The sequence below is a fragment of the Terrapene carolina genome, unplaced genomic scaffold, assembly GCF_002925995.2.
Source record: "Terrapene carolina triunguis isolate 2854851 unplaced genomic scaffold, T_m_triunguis-2.0 Scaffold1053, whole genome shotgun sequence".
In the NCBI taxonomy this organism is placed as follows: Eukaryota; Metazoa; Chordata; order Testudines; family Emydidae; genus Terrapene; species Terrapene triunguis.
Window position 1 is genome coordinate 1 of NW_020665404.1, and position 17,853 is coordinate 17,853.

General features: G+C 43.6%; 1 protein-coding gene across 1 annotated transcript; it reads left to right on the plus strand.

Moving 5' to 3' along the window:
• Positions 1–1,570: 1,570 nt before the first annotated feature.
• Positions 1,571–17,853, plus strand: LOC112125967 (ATP-dependent RNA helicase DHX8). Its single transcript, XM_024224333.2, has 22 exons — positions 1,571–1,651; positions 2,254–2,326; positions 2,755–2,840; positions 3,859–3,968; positions 4,073–4,390; positions 4,766–4,910; positions 5,527–5,730; positions 6,561–6,648; positions 7,014–7,111; positions 7,709–7,856; positions 8,258–8,439; positions 8,847–9,041; positions 9,284–9,469; positions 10,055–10,265; positions 10,454–10,635; positions 11,434–11,574; positions 11,876–12,031; positions 12,825–12,962; positions 13,473–13,601; positions 15,072–15,268; positions 15,436–15,615; positions 16,203–17,853. Exons 2-22 carry the CDS (start codon positions 2,293–2,295, stop codon positions 16,420–16,422), a joined length of 3,348 nt encoding a protein of 1,115 aa, XP_024080101.2. The 5' UTR covers positions 1,571–1,651; positions 2,254–2,292; the 3' UTR covers positions 16,423–17,853.

A 17,853-nucleotide genomic window follows, 5' to 3' on the forward strand; every position in this document is an offset into this window, starting at 1 on the left:
CCCCGGGAGAGGGGGACGGGGCAGAGCGGGGGGCAGGAGCCGGGGACCCCTCTGGAGGAGGAAGGGGGCGGGTGAGAGGGAGTCGCTGTGGCGATGCGAGGCTGGACGTTTGCCGTGACACGAGGCTGAAGTTGGATCCTGGATCTCAGCTCCTTATTCAGAGGCCAACGTTATTTTCAAGTACCGGGGGGCGGGGGGGGGGTAGCCGTGTTAGTCTGTATCCACAAACACAACGGGGAGTCCAGTGGCACCTTACAGACTAACAGGTTTATTTGGCAAAAAGAACAGGAGTACTTGTGGCATCTTAGAGACTAACACATTTATTTGAGCACAAGCTTTCATGGGCTAAAACCCACTTCATTGGCTGCATGCAGTGGAAAATACAGTAGGAAGATCTATATACACAGAGGACATGAAAAAAATGGGTGTTGCCATACTAACTATAAGGAGAGTTAGAGTTATATTTGGGCAACCCACTTCTTCAGATGCCTGGAGTGAAAATTACAGATACAGGCATAAATATATATTGGCACATGAAGAGAAGGGAGTTACCTTACAAGTGGAGAACCAGTGTTGAAGGCCAGTTCAGTCAGGGTGGATGTGGTCCACTCCCAATAATTGATGAGGGAAAATTATTTTTGTAGTGAGCCAGCCACTCCCAGTCCCTATTCAAGCCCAAATTGATGGTGTTAGGTTTGCAAATGAATTGTAACTCTGCAGTTTTTCTTTGAAGTCTGTTTCTGAAGGTTTTTTGTTGTTGTTGAAGAATGGCTACTTTTAAATCTGTTGTTGAATGTCCAGGGAGATTGAAGTGTTCTCCTACTGGCTTTTGTATGTTACCATTCCTGATGTCTGATTTGTGTCCATTTATCCTTTTACGTAGAGACTGTCCGGTTTGGCCAGTGTACATGGTAGAGGGGCATTGCTGGCACATGATGGCATATCTCATTAGTAGATGTGCAGGTGAATGAGCCCCTGATGGTGTCGCTGGTGTGGTTGGGTCCTATGATGGTGTCGCTAGAGTAGATATGGGGGACAGAGGAGGCAACGGGGTTTGTTTTCAAGAATCTCAATGTAAGCTTTACATTTTTAGAAATTTCATCAGACTAACAGGAGTGACTGTGGTAAAAAAGTAAATGTGTAATTATGTAAATATTTATTAATTATATAATCAAATAAGGAATTGGGAACAAGAAACCAGCTTCAGCCTCATTGCCCTGACACTTCCATTATTCATCATTTGTATTGTGGTAGTATCTTTGAGCTCCAGTAGTTGTGCTAGGCGCTGAACAAATAGAGACAAAAAGACAGTCCCCGCCCCCAAAGAGTTGACCGTGTGAGTTAGAAAATGAGCTCTCATCTCATCCTGAGACACAATCCCTTCAGGTCTGGGTTCCTGAAAATGGACTTAAGGCAGTGTAGAGAGAGAAACTTGCACTGCTGCAGACCATGCATTCCATGTTCTGTGGCTATATGAGCCAGCCCCTTTCCTCAGAGTGAAATGCACTTGATCTGACTTCAAATTATTTTTGTTTGTTTCACTCTTGATCACCTTTTCTTTGCAGCTGAGTTTGTGATAAATCTCGCTGAGAAAAACACCACATTTGACACATTCAAGGCTGCCCTTTCAAAGAATGGCGCCGAGTTCACAGTAAGTGAGATTTGAACACAGAGATCATCTTTTATTTAAAAGAGAGTTGCAAGGATTAAGTATTTGTGTTTATTAATGTGCAATTATTTTCACTTAATAGTTCATGTATGCTGGCTTCCAAACACTTCTGTCTAATTAAGCTTTATTTAACTTTGCTTGATGCAGTCTATGAACCGCTATGCAATTTTGAAGACTCATCTGGGCTCTTTGGTGTCTTATTACTATGCATGTGTAGTGCAAGAAAAACAACTTGTCATGAAAACAAACTTTTTATGGTCCTCACACACCAGGTAGATAAGTACCTTAGAAACAGGTCAAAATGATTGTCCTAGTTAGAGCCAGTGACTGGTGTGGAGAGTCACTTAAATGGAATTTTCATAATATTGTAAAGCCAAGTCACTTTTTGTCTTGGTTCTCTACTCCAAGCAACTGAACTTCTATGGTGTACGTGTGATTTTTTGTGACTATGGCCCTATACTTCTACATCTTTAGAAGTTGGGATTGAGCTTTTTGTTCCCTTCCAACAAACCCTCCCTTGTGCTAATGTGCAAAAATATTGCAATCACTTAAAAAAATCTTCTGTGCTTTATCGAATTTTTCAGGATTCCCTCGTTAGTAATTTGTTACGTCTCATACAGACAATGCGGCCTCCAGCAAAGCCATCTACAGGCAAAGGTAAGTACAGTCTCACTGCTCCAACAGCTCAATAGAGAACAGTCCTAACCCTTTCAGCGTTTGTTGGACATTGTGGGTATGACAGAAGAAATCGCTATTCTTATATCTTATATACTATCATTCCAGTGGAGTTCTCTGTATTACTTGAGTCGCTGGTGCAAAGCTTTTGGGCTACTCGAAGAGAGCTTTATTCAGTGCAGAATTCAGAATATTGCATATTTCACTATCTCACTTAATCAGAATTTCCTTTGTGAGGGGAAATGTAGTTATTTTTAATTCAACTTTTAAAAACTGCAGTAAAATTTACATTCAGAGCTGAAATGAATACTCAGTTTCAGAAATGATGGTAGAAAACTATTCTAGCCATGTGATAAAGGTGCACTTCTAATTTTTTTTCTTTTTTTACCCTTTTTTTATTCTAAAACCAGAGGTAGTTGTCAAACCCAAAACAGAAAAGGAAAAGCTGAAGGACCTGTTCCCAGCCCTTTGCAGGCCAGACAATCCCACCATCAGGGTAAGGATGCAATTTCACACATTAACAATCTGTGAATGGAAACATGATGCTTGTTTTCTGTTTTCTCACTCTTGGTTTGCAGTTGCTACATTAACATGACCATCTATATTGTGCTTCTAATGCACAAAATGTGATGGGGCATGAGAAATGAAAACACAGAATAGAGTGGGAAGTAAGTAGTTGGTTTGGGATTGCTGGAGGTCAGTTGCAGGGGATTATTGTTAATATAGCTCTCTCAGGGCAAACATTGCTTTGCAGAACACCCAACAACACAAGGATCCTACCCTGACAAATTCACAGTCTAACTCAGACAACATAATAAGCAGATAATGTTTCAGGTGCAAAACTGCATGGTGACACTGAGACCATTGTAGGACACTTTGTTTAAGGAGTGGTTTTGAAGGAGCATGTTTGGCACCTAGGATTGAAAGACCCTTATACACCTAGTGTAAGGGGTTGCATGATAGAAGGTACAAAGTGCAGGAAAATTGAAGATGGTAGATAGGAAAGAGGATCCAGAAGAGTGCAGAAAGTGAGAGGCATGGAGGAGGCAGAGGAAGAGGTGGAACTGTGCAGAGGTTTGAAGATGAGGTGGATGAAATACATTATTAGCATATACCTTTAATCAGATTGGGAACTGTAATAAGCATCTACTTATGGAGAAGTTAATTTGTGTCAGGACTTTAGGATTAAAATCTAGGCTACCGAAGTTGCCTACTAGTAACATGCATATTAAGGTTTCAGTAACAATTTTAAAAAGTTAATCTCCAAATTCTTACATCGAGGCAGAACTGGTAGAGCCATGTGGCAGAGAAGGGTTTGGCTTTGAGACTCCTGGTTTAATCATCCCCATATCTTTGCTTCTTTACATTGCATTTTCTCTGTGATCTTTTCTACTACTTCCTTTCTTTCTGGAAATAGAAATGAGGGTGATTGTCCCATTGCACAGATTAATGCTCTGTGCTGGTGATAGGATTTTAATCAGCCTGCTTACAGAGGTATTTATCTGTGTCTACAGACTATGCTGGATGAAGATGATGTGAAAGTGGCCGTTGATGCTCTTAAAGAACTTGAAGCTTTAATGCCTAGTGCAGGTGGGCAGGAAAAACAAAGGAATACTGACCACCGGTAAGTTTCCAGTGCATCTCTGGGCCAGGGCTAGCCAGTAAGTTTTCTGTCTGCATGACCTGCTCTTGTATGAAAGTTGAACACAGATTGTTAATGTTTTCCAGGGCAAAAAAAAAGAGGAGGAGGCGCAGTCACAGCAGAGACAGGGACAGGAAACGGAGACACCGATCCCGTTCCAGGTCACGTTCTAGGACTCGGGATAAGAACAAGGGGAAATCCAGATACCGCTCAAGGAGCAGGAGTCTGAGTCCCAGCAGGGACCGTAAGGATCGAGAGAAATACGCAGAGAAGAGTAATGACAGATGGAGGGACAAGCATGTGGATCGGCCCCCACCTGAAGAGCCTTCGATTGGAGAAATTTACAACGGCAAAGTCACAAGTATAATGCAGTTTGGGTGCTTTGTGCAGCTGGAAGGACTAAGGTACCCATCTGACCTTCACAATGAGCCATTACCACTTCTTGTACCATCACCCTTCCTTTGTGTATTATAAACATTTGCTTCAGTTTCTGATATTAATATGACTTTAAAAAAAAAAAAGTATGATGCCTTATTAGACTCAGGCAAGTATGCCAGTGATACACACTGCATTTCATGACCACAGTGAATTTTCTGTTTCAAAAAAGTAAAGCTGACAGTAAAGAATGTTCCTCTTTCCAGGGACAGTTCATAAACACGCTAAAACCTCTGAGCACTAAAACACGTAAAGACATTTAAATGCTAAAATGATATGTGAAAGGCTATTTCCCAGAGTAATATACAGTATCTCATGCTCTTTTCTCCACGTGTGACCCACAGGAAACGCTGGGAAGGCTTGGTTCATATTTCTGAACTTCGCAGAGAGGGACGTGTTGCTAATGTTGCTGATGTTGTGAGCAAAGGTCAAAGAGTAAAGGTCAAAGTGCTATCCTTTACTGGGTCCAAAACCAGCCTGAGCATGAAGGTATGGAAGAATTTTATAGATGTGTGTTGAACACAGATCAAATGATGGTGGAGAGAGAGTGTTTACAGTTTTAGTTTACAGCAATATGTGAAATACCAACTTGAATCCCTTCAAAATACATATTTTAATACTTAAAGCTGGTAAGTTATAGTTCTGTATTTATGCCACCCATTGGTTCCTACTCCCTGTTTTCTCCACATGTTCTTTTCAGATGCCTTGCATATAAAGATTCTAAGCATTCAAAAGTGTTTGTACCACTCATTGAACCAAACAAAGTGGTAACTTTGAAGTCTTTAGTCAGGTGCCCAGCCAAACTCCAAGCTGTCACTTATGCCCATCCTCCATTCACTGTATGAGAAAGAGGCATTTTATTTTAAATTACAGGCCACAATGTGCTTCTGACCACAGACTGCTTAATCACTTCTGAGATGTTAATTTAAAAAACAAACAATAGTGAAATGTCTTCACATATATGGGCTGTGTTTGGCTGTGGCCCCTCTGGGAAACTGAGAGATCCTTGCCTTTACATGCTTGGTAGAGGAAGGAGGTCCAGGCCAGGTATCTAAGGAAAAGGTGGGACAGTGATTAATAAATCTGTCAATCATATTTGATCTAGGATGTTGATCAAGAGACTGGGGAAGACTTGAACCCAAACCGACGCAGAAACCTGGTTGGAGAGACCAATGAAGAGACCTCTATGAGGAACCCAGACAGACCCAGTCACCTCTCCCTGGTGAATGCCCCTGAAGTGGAGGATGATAGCCTTGAACGGAAGCGTCTCACCCGGATTTCAGACCCAGAGAAATGGGAAATCAAACAGGTGTAAAGCATTACCATCTCATACTGGGATGTCTGGGGCAATGTCATTCAGTATGATTGTAGGGGAGCTTCACAGACTACCATCCACCTTCCCATTTTTTTTTTTTTTTCATGGTTTCTTGGGTACATCCTCCTCACTGTTATAAGCTCTCTGAAATCTGGGTTTCCCAAGCTCTGACCTCATAAGGCTTTGAGTAATCTTTGGCTAATAATGTGATCCAGTTAAGTATAAGACAGGTGTCCCTCTCTGCCAGTCCCAGGGATCCATAATGGAATGTGGAGCCTTTCACTCCTATATCCCTGATTCATAAATCTGGCTAGTGCTGTTAATAACTGAAACATCTTTGTTAGAAGTGTCACTTGTCATTCCAGCATCTTCCACAAGCACTAAAATCCAGGAAAGACAAGGTGTCAGAGATTAAAAAGCCATACTAATCCATCTCTGCTGATGCTGGGTTGTTCCCTGCAGCACATCTACTAATGTTGTGTCCAGAGAAGTTTTAAAGTCGCAATTGAATTCTTCCGGGAGACGTCTACAACCCAATACATCACCCTGTTGGGATGTATTAGCTGATAATTCATTGTAAATGTCCCTTTCTTAATTTCATCCTATTTCTCCTATTTATACTCTGGTGTACCACACTAATAGACACTAGTTCCCTCAGACAATCCCAGCGCCACAGTGTCCTGGGAGAACTTACACTTCCTGTCTCTTTGCAAAGTGAACCTTCCTTCCATCCCAGAGAGCTGTAGAATCTTAAATGGGCCAGTCTACCCTTGAATGATGTTCACATGTGGGAACTAATCCTTCCCTCTCCATTCCCTTCCCAGATGATTGCTGCTAACGTGCTCTCCAAAGAAGAGTTTCCTGACTTTGATGAGGAGACTGGAATCCTCCCCAAAGTTGATGACGAAGAAGGTAATATTGTCTGGTAGTTTCACTGTGGGTATAATAGATTGCTTGTGTTTCTGTGTATGTGATCTATGCAAAAAGGAGCTTCTGATGCAAGCGAGTGTAAGGAGTTTCATAGTTAGCAATAGCTCTAAACACCTGGAGCTGGCAGATGTGCTGGTTCCTTTTGGTTAATGAAGTGCTGGTGGCCTTTGGCCAGGAGCTGTCTCCTTGCCTGTGACATTTTTACCTTTGTAGAATATGTAATTATACAGTAAACAGGATGCACAGAAAACACTTCAGCAATGTAGCTTCCTTTTCCTGCTGCGGAAGTTTGTTGAAAAAAGCTGCATGTGTCTCCTTGTTAAACCTGAATTATTTGTGGGTTTTAGATGAGGACCTTGAGATTGAGCTGGTTGAGGAAGAGCCACCGTTCCTGCGAGGGCATACGAAGCAAAGCATGGATATGAGTCCCATTAAAATAGTGAAGGTAAGAGATTTCAGACTAATGATTGAAAACTTGTACGCTGGTTTTATGTAAATACTCAGGAATTAGCAATAATGAGTGGAATCTTGGTATCCATAGCCCAGAAAATCAGGAGCGCTGGGTTGGAGATCTTTTTCTTTTATTATACATAGTTGGGTTTTCATTTCATTGGTAACAGTGAGATGAGATCATGGAATAGAAAAGCTAGGTTAACATGCAGCCTACATTCCACAGAAAAAGAGTTAGAACCAAGTGGTGTTCTGCCCCACTCATCCTTTTGTTTTTGATGAGGTGGGGATAGCCAGGAAACTATCCTTCCCACCTCATTACCAGTAATCTCATCCTTGATTGGACTACGAAAGGAGTCTCCTATTTTACAGTCACAGCCACTGGCATCCTGGAAATCTAGCCATCAAAAATATTTCTGCACTTGTGAAAGAATAAAGTTTTAAAAGCCTTTGAAGTCGCTGTGGGAAAGAGATTGCCTTCAAGCTCAAGGACAGATGGGCTGGGCTGTAATAAAGGTGTACAGAGGAGAGGGGTAGTAAAGTCTCCAGGACTGGACAGTGCTTGTAATTGTATGTTGTTTTTGTTCCTCAGAATCCTGATGGCTCCTTGTCCCAGGCCGCAATGATGCAAAGTGCTTTAGCCAAAGAAAGGCGAGAACTCAAACAAGCTCAAAGGGAAGCAGAGATGGACTCTATCCCCATGGGACTTAATACACACTGGGTGGATCCTCTTCCTGATGGTGGGTTCTGACTTGTCTCTGTTTAAGTATCTATTGTGCCATTCATTGTGGGAGCTGAACCATTCCAGGAGAATATCTTGGTGTCTATGTATGTGGCCACTTCACTTAAGTCTTTTTTCATCTTGAGCCTAGCTTTTATGTTTAGTCTTTTAGTCAAAGTGTGATGGGAGAGTGGACTGAGTGTATTACCAAGTGTTTCACAGATGGGACAATGGCAAAAATTGTAGTAGGCCCAAAATCACAATCAATATGCCAGAACAGCTCACTCGAGTTCTAAACAGGCAGATTGTAGTGTTACCTGTAAAATGCCTTTTTACTGTGTCTAGTTCATTACTACATTTGTGCCATGTGAACTGAAATGCGATAACTAAATTCTCACTTCTCTTTTTTTTTTTTCTTAGTGGATGGGAGACAAATAGCTGCCAACATGCGGGGTATTGGGATGATGCCCAATGATATCCCAGAGTGGAAGAAACATGCATTCGGTGGCAACAAAGCTTCCTATGGTAAAAAAACCCAACTTTCCATCATTGAGCAGAGGGAGAGTCTCCCAATCTTCAGACTAAAGGAGCAGCTGATTCAGGTAAGACCCATGCAGGAGCCGCCTGCTCCTTGGAGTGGGAAGGGTTAATAGGAATGTTACTGGGTCTGTTTATTGACAAGTTAGTAGCCACTTGAGAGTTTTTAGAATTAAATGGTATTTTAAAATCATCATTTTTCTCTATACATCTTTGTAAAACTGCAGGTACTTCTTAAAGCAGTAGGGCCAAAATTGGAGCTAAGATCCCAAATGACACAAGTCTTTATGGCAGGGTGAGTCAGCTGAGTGGTTAAAGAGTTTACTGGCTTGCTGGTTAGCAAGACGTAGGCTAGAACACTTTGTCTGAGCCAGCATGTGTGAGGGCACTCGGGGGCTACATCTAGTCTTAGATTGACTGTATTTAAAAAAAAAAAATCCTAACAAGCACTTTCTAACGTGTCCTCTTTCAGGCAGTTCATGACAATCAGATCCTGATTGTTATCGGCGAGACAGGCTCTGGGAAAACGACCCAGATCACCCAGTACCTGGCTGAGGCAGGTTACACATCGAGAGGAAAGATTGGCTGCACCCAGCCTCGCAGAGTGGCTGCAATGTCTGTTGCCAAGAGAGTGTCTGAGGAGTTTGGTTGCTGTTTGGGACAGGAGGTAAAGTTCTGTGTTGGAGGAGGCAGCTGCATAAACACGATGAAAAGCAGGGAAAAATCAGTAATGGGATAACTAACCTATGCTCTATGGCAAGTTTGAATTGAGGGGCTGGCAGAATAACTCAACCTGGGATTATCATTGCCAACAATTTTGTTCCATCAATTCAGTCAGTTTAGTGTAAGGGGCAGAGACATCATTACTCATTCAAACCCATTGTTCTGCTTCCATCTCTTGTTTCGTAGGTTGGGTACACGATTCGATTTGAAGACTGCACCAGCCCTGAGACCGTCATCAAGTACATGACGGATGGTATGTTACTGCGGGAGTGCCTGATTGACCCGGACCTGACCCAGTACGCCATCATCATGCTGGATGAGGCCCACGAGAGGACCATTCACACTGATGTGCTCTTTGGGCTTCTGAAAAAGGTAATGTTATGTTTGGCCCCTGGGCTCTCCACAGATTATATCAGAAGGGAACCCAGGAGGAAGGCAGCCATGTCTGCCTTTTAAGACCCTTATGTCTTAAAACGGTCAGTTGTGAGAACTGAGCTGTGGTTGAAGGTGACTGTACCTTTACAACAGGAGCTCACCTGGTCTTAGCTCTGACTGTAAATGAAATGGAGTTTTGGCAACAGATGAAGCTCATTTAATTCAGAACATTTCTGGGGGTGAATAAGCAGCTGTCTCAGAATAAGGAAATAGTCTCACTTAACCCAGTCTGCCTCTCCCCAAAGGTCTCTGTGCTGGGAGTTCCCTTAACTAGGAAAAAAGGGAAGTGTATTGTAAATATGGCCTTAGCTTTAAATTGCATGAGATTCTGGGCTTTTGCCTCTCTGAGAAGGACAGTGTATCCTCCTTTGCATTTAGATGATTCTGCGAATCTGCCAAAGCCCCTGAGGTGATTGAAGCCCCTTGTTACCTGGAATAATGTAACTGGGTGAAGGGGCTTGTTGAAGCCCTTATTTGTTGCCCTTGTCACTATTAACATGGGAATGTTCTCTCCTGCTACAGACAGTGCAGAAACGTCAGGATATGAAGCTCATTGTAACTTCGGCGACATTAGATGCTGTGAAATTCTCCCAGTATTTCTATGAAGCTCCAATCTTCACGATTCCCGGCAGAACATACCCTGTGGAAATTCTGTACACGAAAGAACCAGAGACCGATTATCTGGATGCCAGTCTGATCACAGTGATGCAGATCCATTTGACGGAGCCACCAGGTAAGTGCGATTAAAATTTGGCGGTGGCAGGGTCCTGTGTCATGGGGTCATATGGCTTTATAAGGAGCACATCTAAAGGGGAGATCTTTCTACATGGAAGAGAAGAGGGGAAGAAGGAAGCAAAGGGAGTGGTTAGGCAGGAGTTGTGTGGAGCAGGATTAATTCTGTGGACATGTTCTCTTTTGTAGGTGACATCCTAGTGTTCCTGACGGGTCAGGAAGAGATTGATACAGCTTGTGAGATCCTCTATGAGAGAATGAAATCTCTAGGACCCGACGTGCCAGAGTTAATTATCCTCCCCGTGTATTCAGCTTTACCTAGCGAGATGCAAACCAGGATCTTTGACCCAGCCCCACCAGGCAGCAGGAAGGTAATCCCAGGCAAAGGGTGGCTTCCCCCTCTGATGAAACACTTAATAGTGGGACTTGTTACACTGTTCATTCCATTCAGAATCTTATGTGCCATGGGTTGGGGAGGAGAGTAATTATAGACTGTGCTCTGTAGCTTTGAAACAGCAGCTCTTATGTGGCTTAACTCAGAGAACTTTTCTTGGCCAATTCTCCATTCATTTTTTGGCATTTAAGTAGTCTTCTGTTTGATTTTAACCCAAACCCTTTTGTGCAGAATTGCTTTATAAATAACATTGATGCAGCAGAAAGATTCTCTAGAGATGTTACCTTTCAAGGGCATTGTTGTCCTCTGCAAGTCTGAGTTTCTGAAAGGTCTGTATAGAAGCAGCTCCCGGAGGATGGCAGTAATTCTCTTGAAGCACATTCTGTGGTGGTTTCTTGTCTCATAAGGGCTATGTTGCAGAGCCAGGCAAAATAATACTTTTTATGGTTCATGTAAAATTCTTTGAGCAGAAATTGGTAACCTTTTCCTCGTTTTTATCAATGAGTTCCACTGTGTTCACATCACATACTGCCCTAAAGCTTAAAACAGGTTTAAAATCTGGCCATTTGTGGGGGTGAAAGGTGAAATCTGCTCACACATGGTGGCAGGAGAATAATCAGTAATTTTAAATCATAGCAGTTGTGTCAGCAACAGTCTGATTATAACATATTGAATTGTTTGTATAAACAGAGCAACACTAGTTTAGCTTAGTTCTGTTTCTATCTGGTTGGCAAGCAGAGAAAGTATCTGAATCAGACTGTACTCTTGCTTACAGGTTGTCATTGCTACCAACATTGCCGAGACCTCCCTGACTATTGATGGAATCTATTATGTGGTGGATCCTGGGTTTGTGAAGCAGAAAGTGTATAACTCCAAGACTGGAATTGATCAGCTGGTGGTTACACCAATTTCCCAGGTACACAGCATATGTTAGATAATGTATCAGTAATAAATCTGTGGCTTAGAGGAATTTTTATGGAAACAAGGGGGGGAAATAAATACCACTTCCCCACACACAGTGCCTTGCATCACACTCCGACTATGCTTAGCACATCATATCCCTCCCTGCATTGTGTTGGGAGCCCCTGTAATAATGCTAACAGAACTGCAAACAACTAACCCTTCATTCCTCTCTCACTTAGTCTCTTGATTGAATCCATGTCCTGGATAATGCTTACCTGCCTCTGAGATGTAGTATTCCCTCTGAAATCCTATAGGCGCAGGCAAAGCAGCGAGCAGGAAGAGCTGGAAGAACGGGGCCAGGAAAGTGTTACAGACTCTACACGGAGCGTGCTTACCGAGACGAAATGCTAACCACCAACGTGCCTGAAATCCAGAGAACAAACTTGGCCAGCACAGTGCTCTCCCTTAAGGTAGGAATCCGTATCTCATTGTTTTGCTGAAATACAGGCCGATGTGATTGTAATTTCCACCCTTGTACTACATGCAAATGGATAGGAAGGAACACTGTGCCATTGGCAGAACTATAGCTCACTTTCCAGTTCTTTCTCCCGGGGGTTGTAACTTAGACTCAGACTTAGCTTTACAGATATCAGTCCCACAAAAGCCATTCTTTACACACAACCTGAAAGCCATATTTCATTATTGCAAGTTCTAGAAATGCAAAGCCCCAGGAGTCTTAGCGGAATCATACATTTCCATGCCCTGCTATAAAAAACAAACAAAATCTTTTATAAAATACGTGTACATTTCTCAGGCCATCATCTCACAACATGGCGGGGACTTCTCTTTTGTGGTGGTGGTAGTTGAGTCTTTCAAATATACGTATCCCCAGATACTCTGGGGATCTATAGAAGACCATACCCATGTGAGAGTTATCGATGTTAGAGATGGCACGGAACTATTAGGTCACCACACGCATCTCCCTGGGGCTAGTGCAGGATTGTTCACTATTGTACCTTTACTAGAACTTTTTCTTGTTTTGGTCTTTGTCCCAAGGGATGGAATAACGTGCCCACTGGGATTTGTGGTTACACTGGAGATAAGGCATGAACCCTGGGCACAAGAGCTCATCAGTGCTGCTTAGACCTTGGTTTTGGCTTTTGGCTCATGTTTTGTTGCTCCTGGAGTTGTCTCTACTTATGGAGCCTGGTTTCCTGTTTCTTTCCTGGTGTTTCTTACCCTCAGATTTTCACTCTATTTCAGGCTATGGGGATCAATGACTTGCTCTCCTTTGATTTTATGGATGCTCCCCCGATGGAAACGCTAATCACCGCCATGGAACAGCTCTACACCTTGGGAGCCCTGGACGATGAGGGGCTGCTCACTCGACTTGGGCGCAGAGTAGGTTAAATATCGTGCCTCTGAACACTGGTTGTATTGTGTTCTCAGGCTGCCTGGGTGCAGCTATCCATAGGGTTACCTGGCACTGTCAGTGCTTTCTCTCTGTGCTCTTGTGCGTTGTTAGTGGGTCCAAAGCCACTTCCCCACTAGCAATTGGCCTTTGCAGACAAGTAGTAAATAATAATGTATTTTCTGCTTCCCAATGGAGCAGTGCCATTTTCTCTAATAAGTGAGTTCCATTTTACAAGTGTCTTAAAATCTCCTGTAAGTGTTGGGCTGCTCTGATCATGTAGATGGCAAAGGTCATCTGCTCTGTGCCGAGTAAAGCTCCCCTAGGTAGTGGGCAGTGCCATGGTAGGGAAACACTCAATGGCATTGTCTTCTCTCCCATTAAGGTTTAGTTAGAGTCTCCAAGTGAAACAAATCTGGCCTATTTTCTGATCTTGTGAGACCTCTTGAAGCCTTGCTTCGGCACCACTGAAAATATGTCATTGTCCTTTATTCCTGCAGATGGCAGAGTTCCCCTTGGAGCCCATGTTATGTAAGATGTTGATCATGTCTGTACATTTGGGATGCAGTGAAGAAATGTTAACTATAGTCTCTATGCTGTCTGTACAGAATGTGTTCTACAGACCAAAGGTAAGGAATTCAGGCCTATGTGCTGTAGTGCCCAGCCCTGGCTGCATGGTGGGAAGGAGGAATCCGGTGGTGTTTATTGAATGCATCTGGTGTAATGGTATGTGCGTACTCCCCCAGACAAGATCGTAATTAAAGGGTTCATTGGCTCACATATTGCACCAGCTAATTCACCTCTTTGTTCCATGCCCCCAAGCGGTGGATGTTTGCTGCCACTTTGCCCTTGGGGAAGTGAAAGTCGGAGGCTTTGCTTTTTTCTTTGCTTCCCAACAGTAAATGAAACACAACATTAGAACCTGACATCTCCTGCTTTGGAATTCGGAGCCATTCGTGTCGGGTGACTGGAGGAACCCCGTTCCTCTCCCCGAGAAACAGAAATGGTTTCAGAATGAAGTTACACATTATAAGCCCCTCCTGCGCTGACCCTCTTCCTGCACCTCTGGGCTGCAGGCTCTGGTGGTGACATGACTGCTTCATATCAGACTCCTTTTGGATCTGTTATTTCTTCATTATAATGTCCTATTGCTGTCTAGTCCAGTGACCTCAGTGTTTGATCGATATCCCAAGGCTACATCCATGGAATTGAGAAATATGGACGTCTCTGCAGTCTATTGATTAGGCCTGGTCTACACTGAAAAGTTATATTGGCATAGCTACATCAGTCAGGGGTGTGAAAAAACCACACCCCCGACTGACATAGTTATGCCAACAAAACCTCCAGAGAAAACGCAGCTGTGTTGACAGAGAGGGCTTCTGTCAACGTAGCTAATATCATTCAGGGAAGTGGTTTTCCAAAACTTACAGAAAAACTCTTTCTGTTTGTGTAGGGGGGCTGTGCCAGCATAGCTATGCTGACACGATTATGTCATATCGTCTCCATAGTGTAGACATACACTCAGTCATTGAAGGTCAGATTTCTAAGCAACAAAAATCTGACTAGTTCTGTGCATGCAACACAGAGCCAGCCGACAGCGTAAGTGAGCCTGTGTCCTGTAGTATCATTTCAAGAATAGTTGGGGTGAGGAAAGAGAAGCGTTCCTCAGGAAAGACACAGTGTTGCGGGTTCTCTGCTGTAGCCCTCCCCTCTTGTGAGAGAGGAGAGGAGGAGTCTGCAGCAGGTCTGTGTTTCCAGGTAGCAGCTGTGCTAGTCTTTTTCAAGTTTAACATTCTGTGTCATAATGGTAATGCCTTAATCATAGGGGTCCAGTTCAGCCCAGGTGTGGGTGAGGGGCCTCCCATTGACCTGGCAGGGCTGAGTCTGATCTGCAGTGCTTTGTATTTAATCCTTTACAAAAAAGCTAGTATGCTCTGTATGCAGCACAGCCTTGCACTGGTTAAATACGGGGCTGTCCATTTCAGTAGCACATAAGAACATGCAGTATGTGGGCCTAAAGAAGAACCAGTGCCCCGTTGCCAGGGTTACATGATACTGTCTCTAAAACACACGTGATGGAAATGTGTTTTGTGTGTTAGGATAAACAAGCACTTGCTGACCAGAAGAAAGCCAAGTTCCACCAGACAGAAGGGGACCACCTCACCCTGCTGGCTGTCTACAATTCCTGGAAGAATAATAAGTTCTCGAATCCCTGGTGCTATGAGAATTTTATCCAGGCCCGGTCCTTGCGCAGGGCACAGGACATCCGTAAACAAATGCTGGGCATTATGGACAGGTGAGCAAATCCAGCAGAGGGCAGGAACCGGTTCTGCTTTTCTTTAGCATTCTCGTCCTTTAGCAGCAGCTGATTGGTGCTTGCTGTTTGGGTGTTATGGTGTCTGTGCCTTGAACACCAAACATGGGGATCCTCTAAATTCTTTCTTTTTGACTCTCTTCTGGCAGACACAAGCTGGATGTGGTGTCATGCGGGAAGGCGACGGTGCGAGTCCAGAAGGCCATCTGCAGCGGTTTCTTCCGAAATGCAGCAAAGAAGGACCCCCAGGAGGGCTACCGGACTCTCATTGACCAGCAGGTGGTCTATATTCACCCATCCAGTGCCCTCTTCAACAGGCAGCCAGAATGGTAGGAAAACAGGGACTCTTAATTCTAAGTTTAATTCTCAATTCTACAGCTAGAAAGTCCTCAGCATGGGCTATACATAAAATACAGATCAAAATCTGTGAATGCTCTGATACTTCAGTGATGGGCATGGAACAAGAATAGAGAGCAAAGATACAGACTGTGATCTGTTCTCAGCTCCTGAGCAGACGTGTACAGGACATATGAGTTGCTACAACTACTGCAAAGCAAGACTGTCTGGAGTCCTGCCTCCAGCTGTCCTGTTGTGCCTCTCCTCCACGTATGGAGTTCAATGCAGCAGCATAAGTCAGCGAGAGGGGGATCCTGACATGAAACCAAGCAGCTCCATGCTGCAGAATGTGGGAGGTGGATGAGAGAGGCTTTCTGCTGGGGGTGGCTCTTTTGGGGTCTGGTGAGCCTGGAGGTGATGTTGAAGGGGGAAGGAGAGATAGAGAACTGGACCAAGGGGGACAGGTCTCGAGCACCCCTCACATGAGATGAGGTCTTCAGCTCCAAAGATCTTGTCATTGTTAAGAACCATTAATTTCCCCTTCTGCAAGCATTAATATTGCTGCCTTCTCTCTCTGCAGGGTGGTGTATCACGAGCTGGTGCTGACCACCAAGGAGTATATGCGCGAAGTGACCACCATTGACCCGCGCTGGCTGGTGGAATTTGCACCAGCCTTCTTCAAAGTCTCTGATCCAACCAAACTGAGCAAACAGAAGAAGCAGCAGCGGCTTGAGCCCCTGTACAATCGCTATGAGGAGCCCAATGCCTGGAGGATCTCTCGTGCATTCAGGAGACGATGAGCCTGGCTCTGGCATGGGTTGCTTTTGGCGAAGTGTTCCTGGCGGCTGAGATTCTGCACTGTTTTAAAATCCCCTTTTCGGGACACATGCAGTTGAACCCAAATCCAGTTGCAGCTGAAATCCAGACTAATTCAGGCTTTAGTTTATTTCCTATTCACTTTGTAAATATCTTCATTAGGGGCCAAAAGAACTGGACAATATCACTGATTCATGTCCTCTGCCCTTCAACTGCTACAGTTAGCAGGTCACTTCTCATGTCCAGGCTCACTCAGGTGTGTTGTATCACTTCCTCCTACTTCCAACCGTTTGAAAATCTGAAGGCTTAGAAATCTGGGCACTAATCAACAAAACCAACAAATGAGGCAAGGATCTAAAAACCAGTTGTTTGTCAACTTGATCGTCTCCCATCTGACTGGATCTTCAGATGCTAGAATGGCCTGCGTTTCTAGCCATTCTGAAGAGGGATTGATTTCGGCTGACACTTCTGTCTCTGCTCTTGGACAATGACCAGTTTTCTTTGGCAGACTTCACCACTTGTGCTCAACCTCCTTTAACTTTTCCATTTTCTTACTTGCTGTAACTATTTGTCTCTTACTTGAAATCAAAAACTCCTGTAGCCAGCTGTGGAGAGAGATTTAGTATCTGTGATTTGGAATAAGGTGGAAGAGATCCCCTGAAACCCAACCCGAGTGTCTGTTACACTTGGACAATGGCACAGGTCAGACTGGTGGTCTTATCTTTCATCAGCATCTCCTGTGCACTGAAAACTAGAATATCACATGTTAATTAACCACATCCAATCTGCAGCGCAGCTCAGTCTGTGAACTTAAATGGTTACAGATGTCCCAGAGAGAGATTTTCTACACAATGTGTCATGTGTTTTGTTTCCTCTGACAACATTAGGTGACATCAGAACTGCTCTATTTTATACAATATTTTCTTAGGGCTAAAAGTGGATTTCAGCAAAGACCTGCGTAGAACAGTTGTTATGAAAATGTAATTCCAGAATGACTTGCCAGTGTGTGTGTTGTCATGTTGAAGCTGTACATAAACTTGCTTTATTTTCTTTCTGTTATGGTAATGCCCGTGCTCAGACCTGCCTTTTCAAAGCTAGAAATAGCTACCTGGCTCCAGAGCTAGAGAGACCCCAACTTTGTAACTTTTCGCAAACTGGTGTATTTACGAAGTGACTCTTGAAAAGTGCACAGAAGAGCTGACTGGTTTGATTTGCACCTGACTCTGTGAGCTACAAGACAACACAGTGATTGCTCACTGAAAATTGGCTAGATTTGAAATCTGCATCTGTCTGTAAAGAGGGCAGTGAGAGGGATGGCGTAAATATTGTTTTTAATATGTTGTACAAATGCCCTAAGTTCCTCAGAAGCCTTCACAAAGAAAAGTATTGTTAAAATAAACTTCTGAAACAGGAAA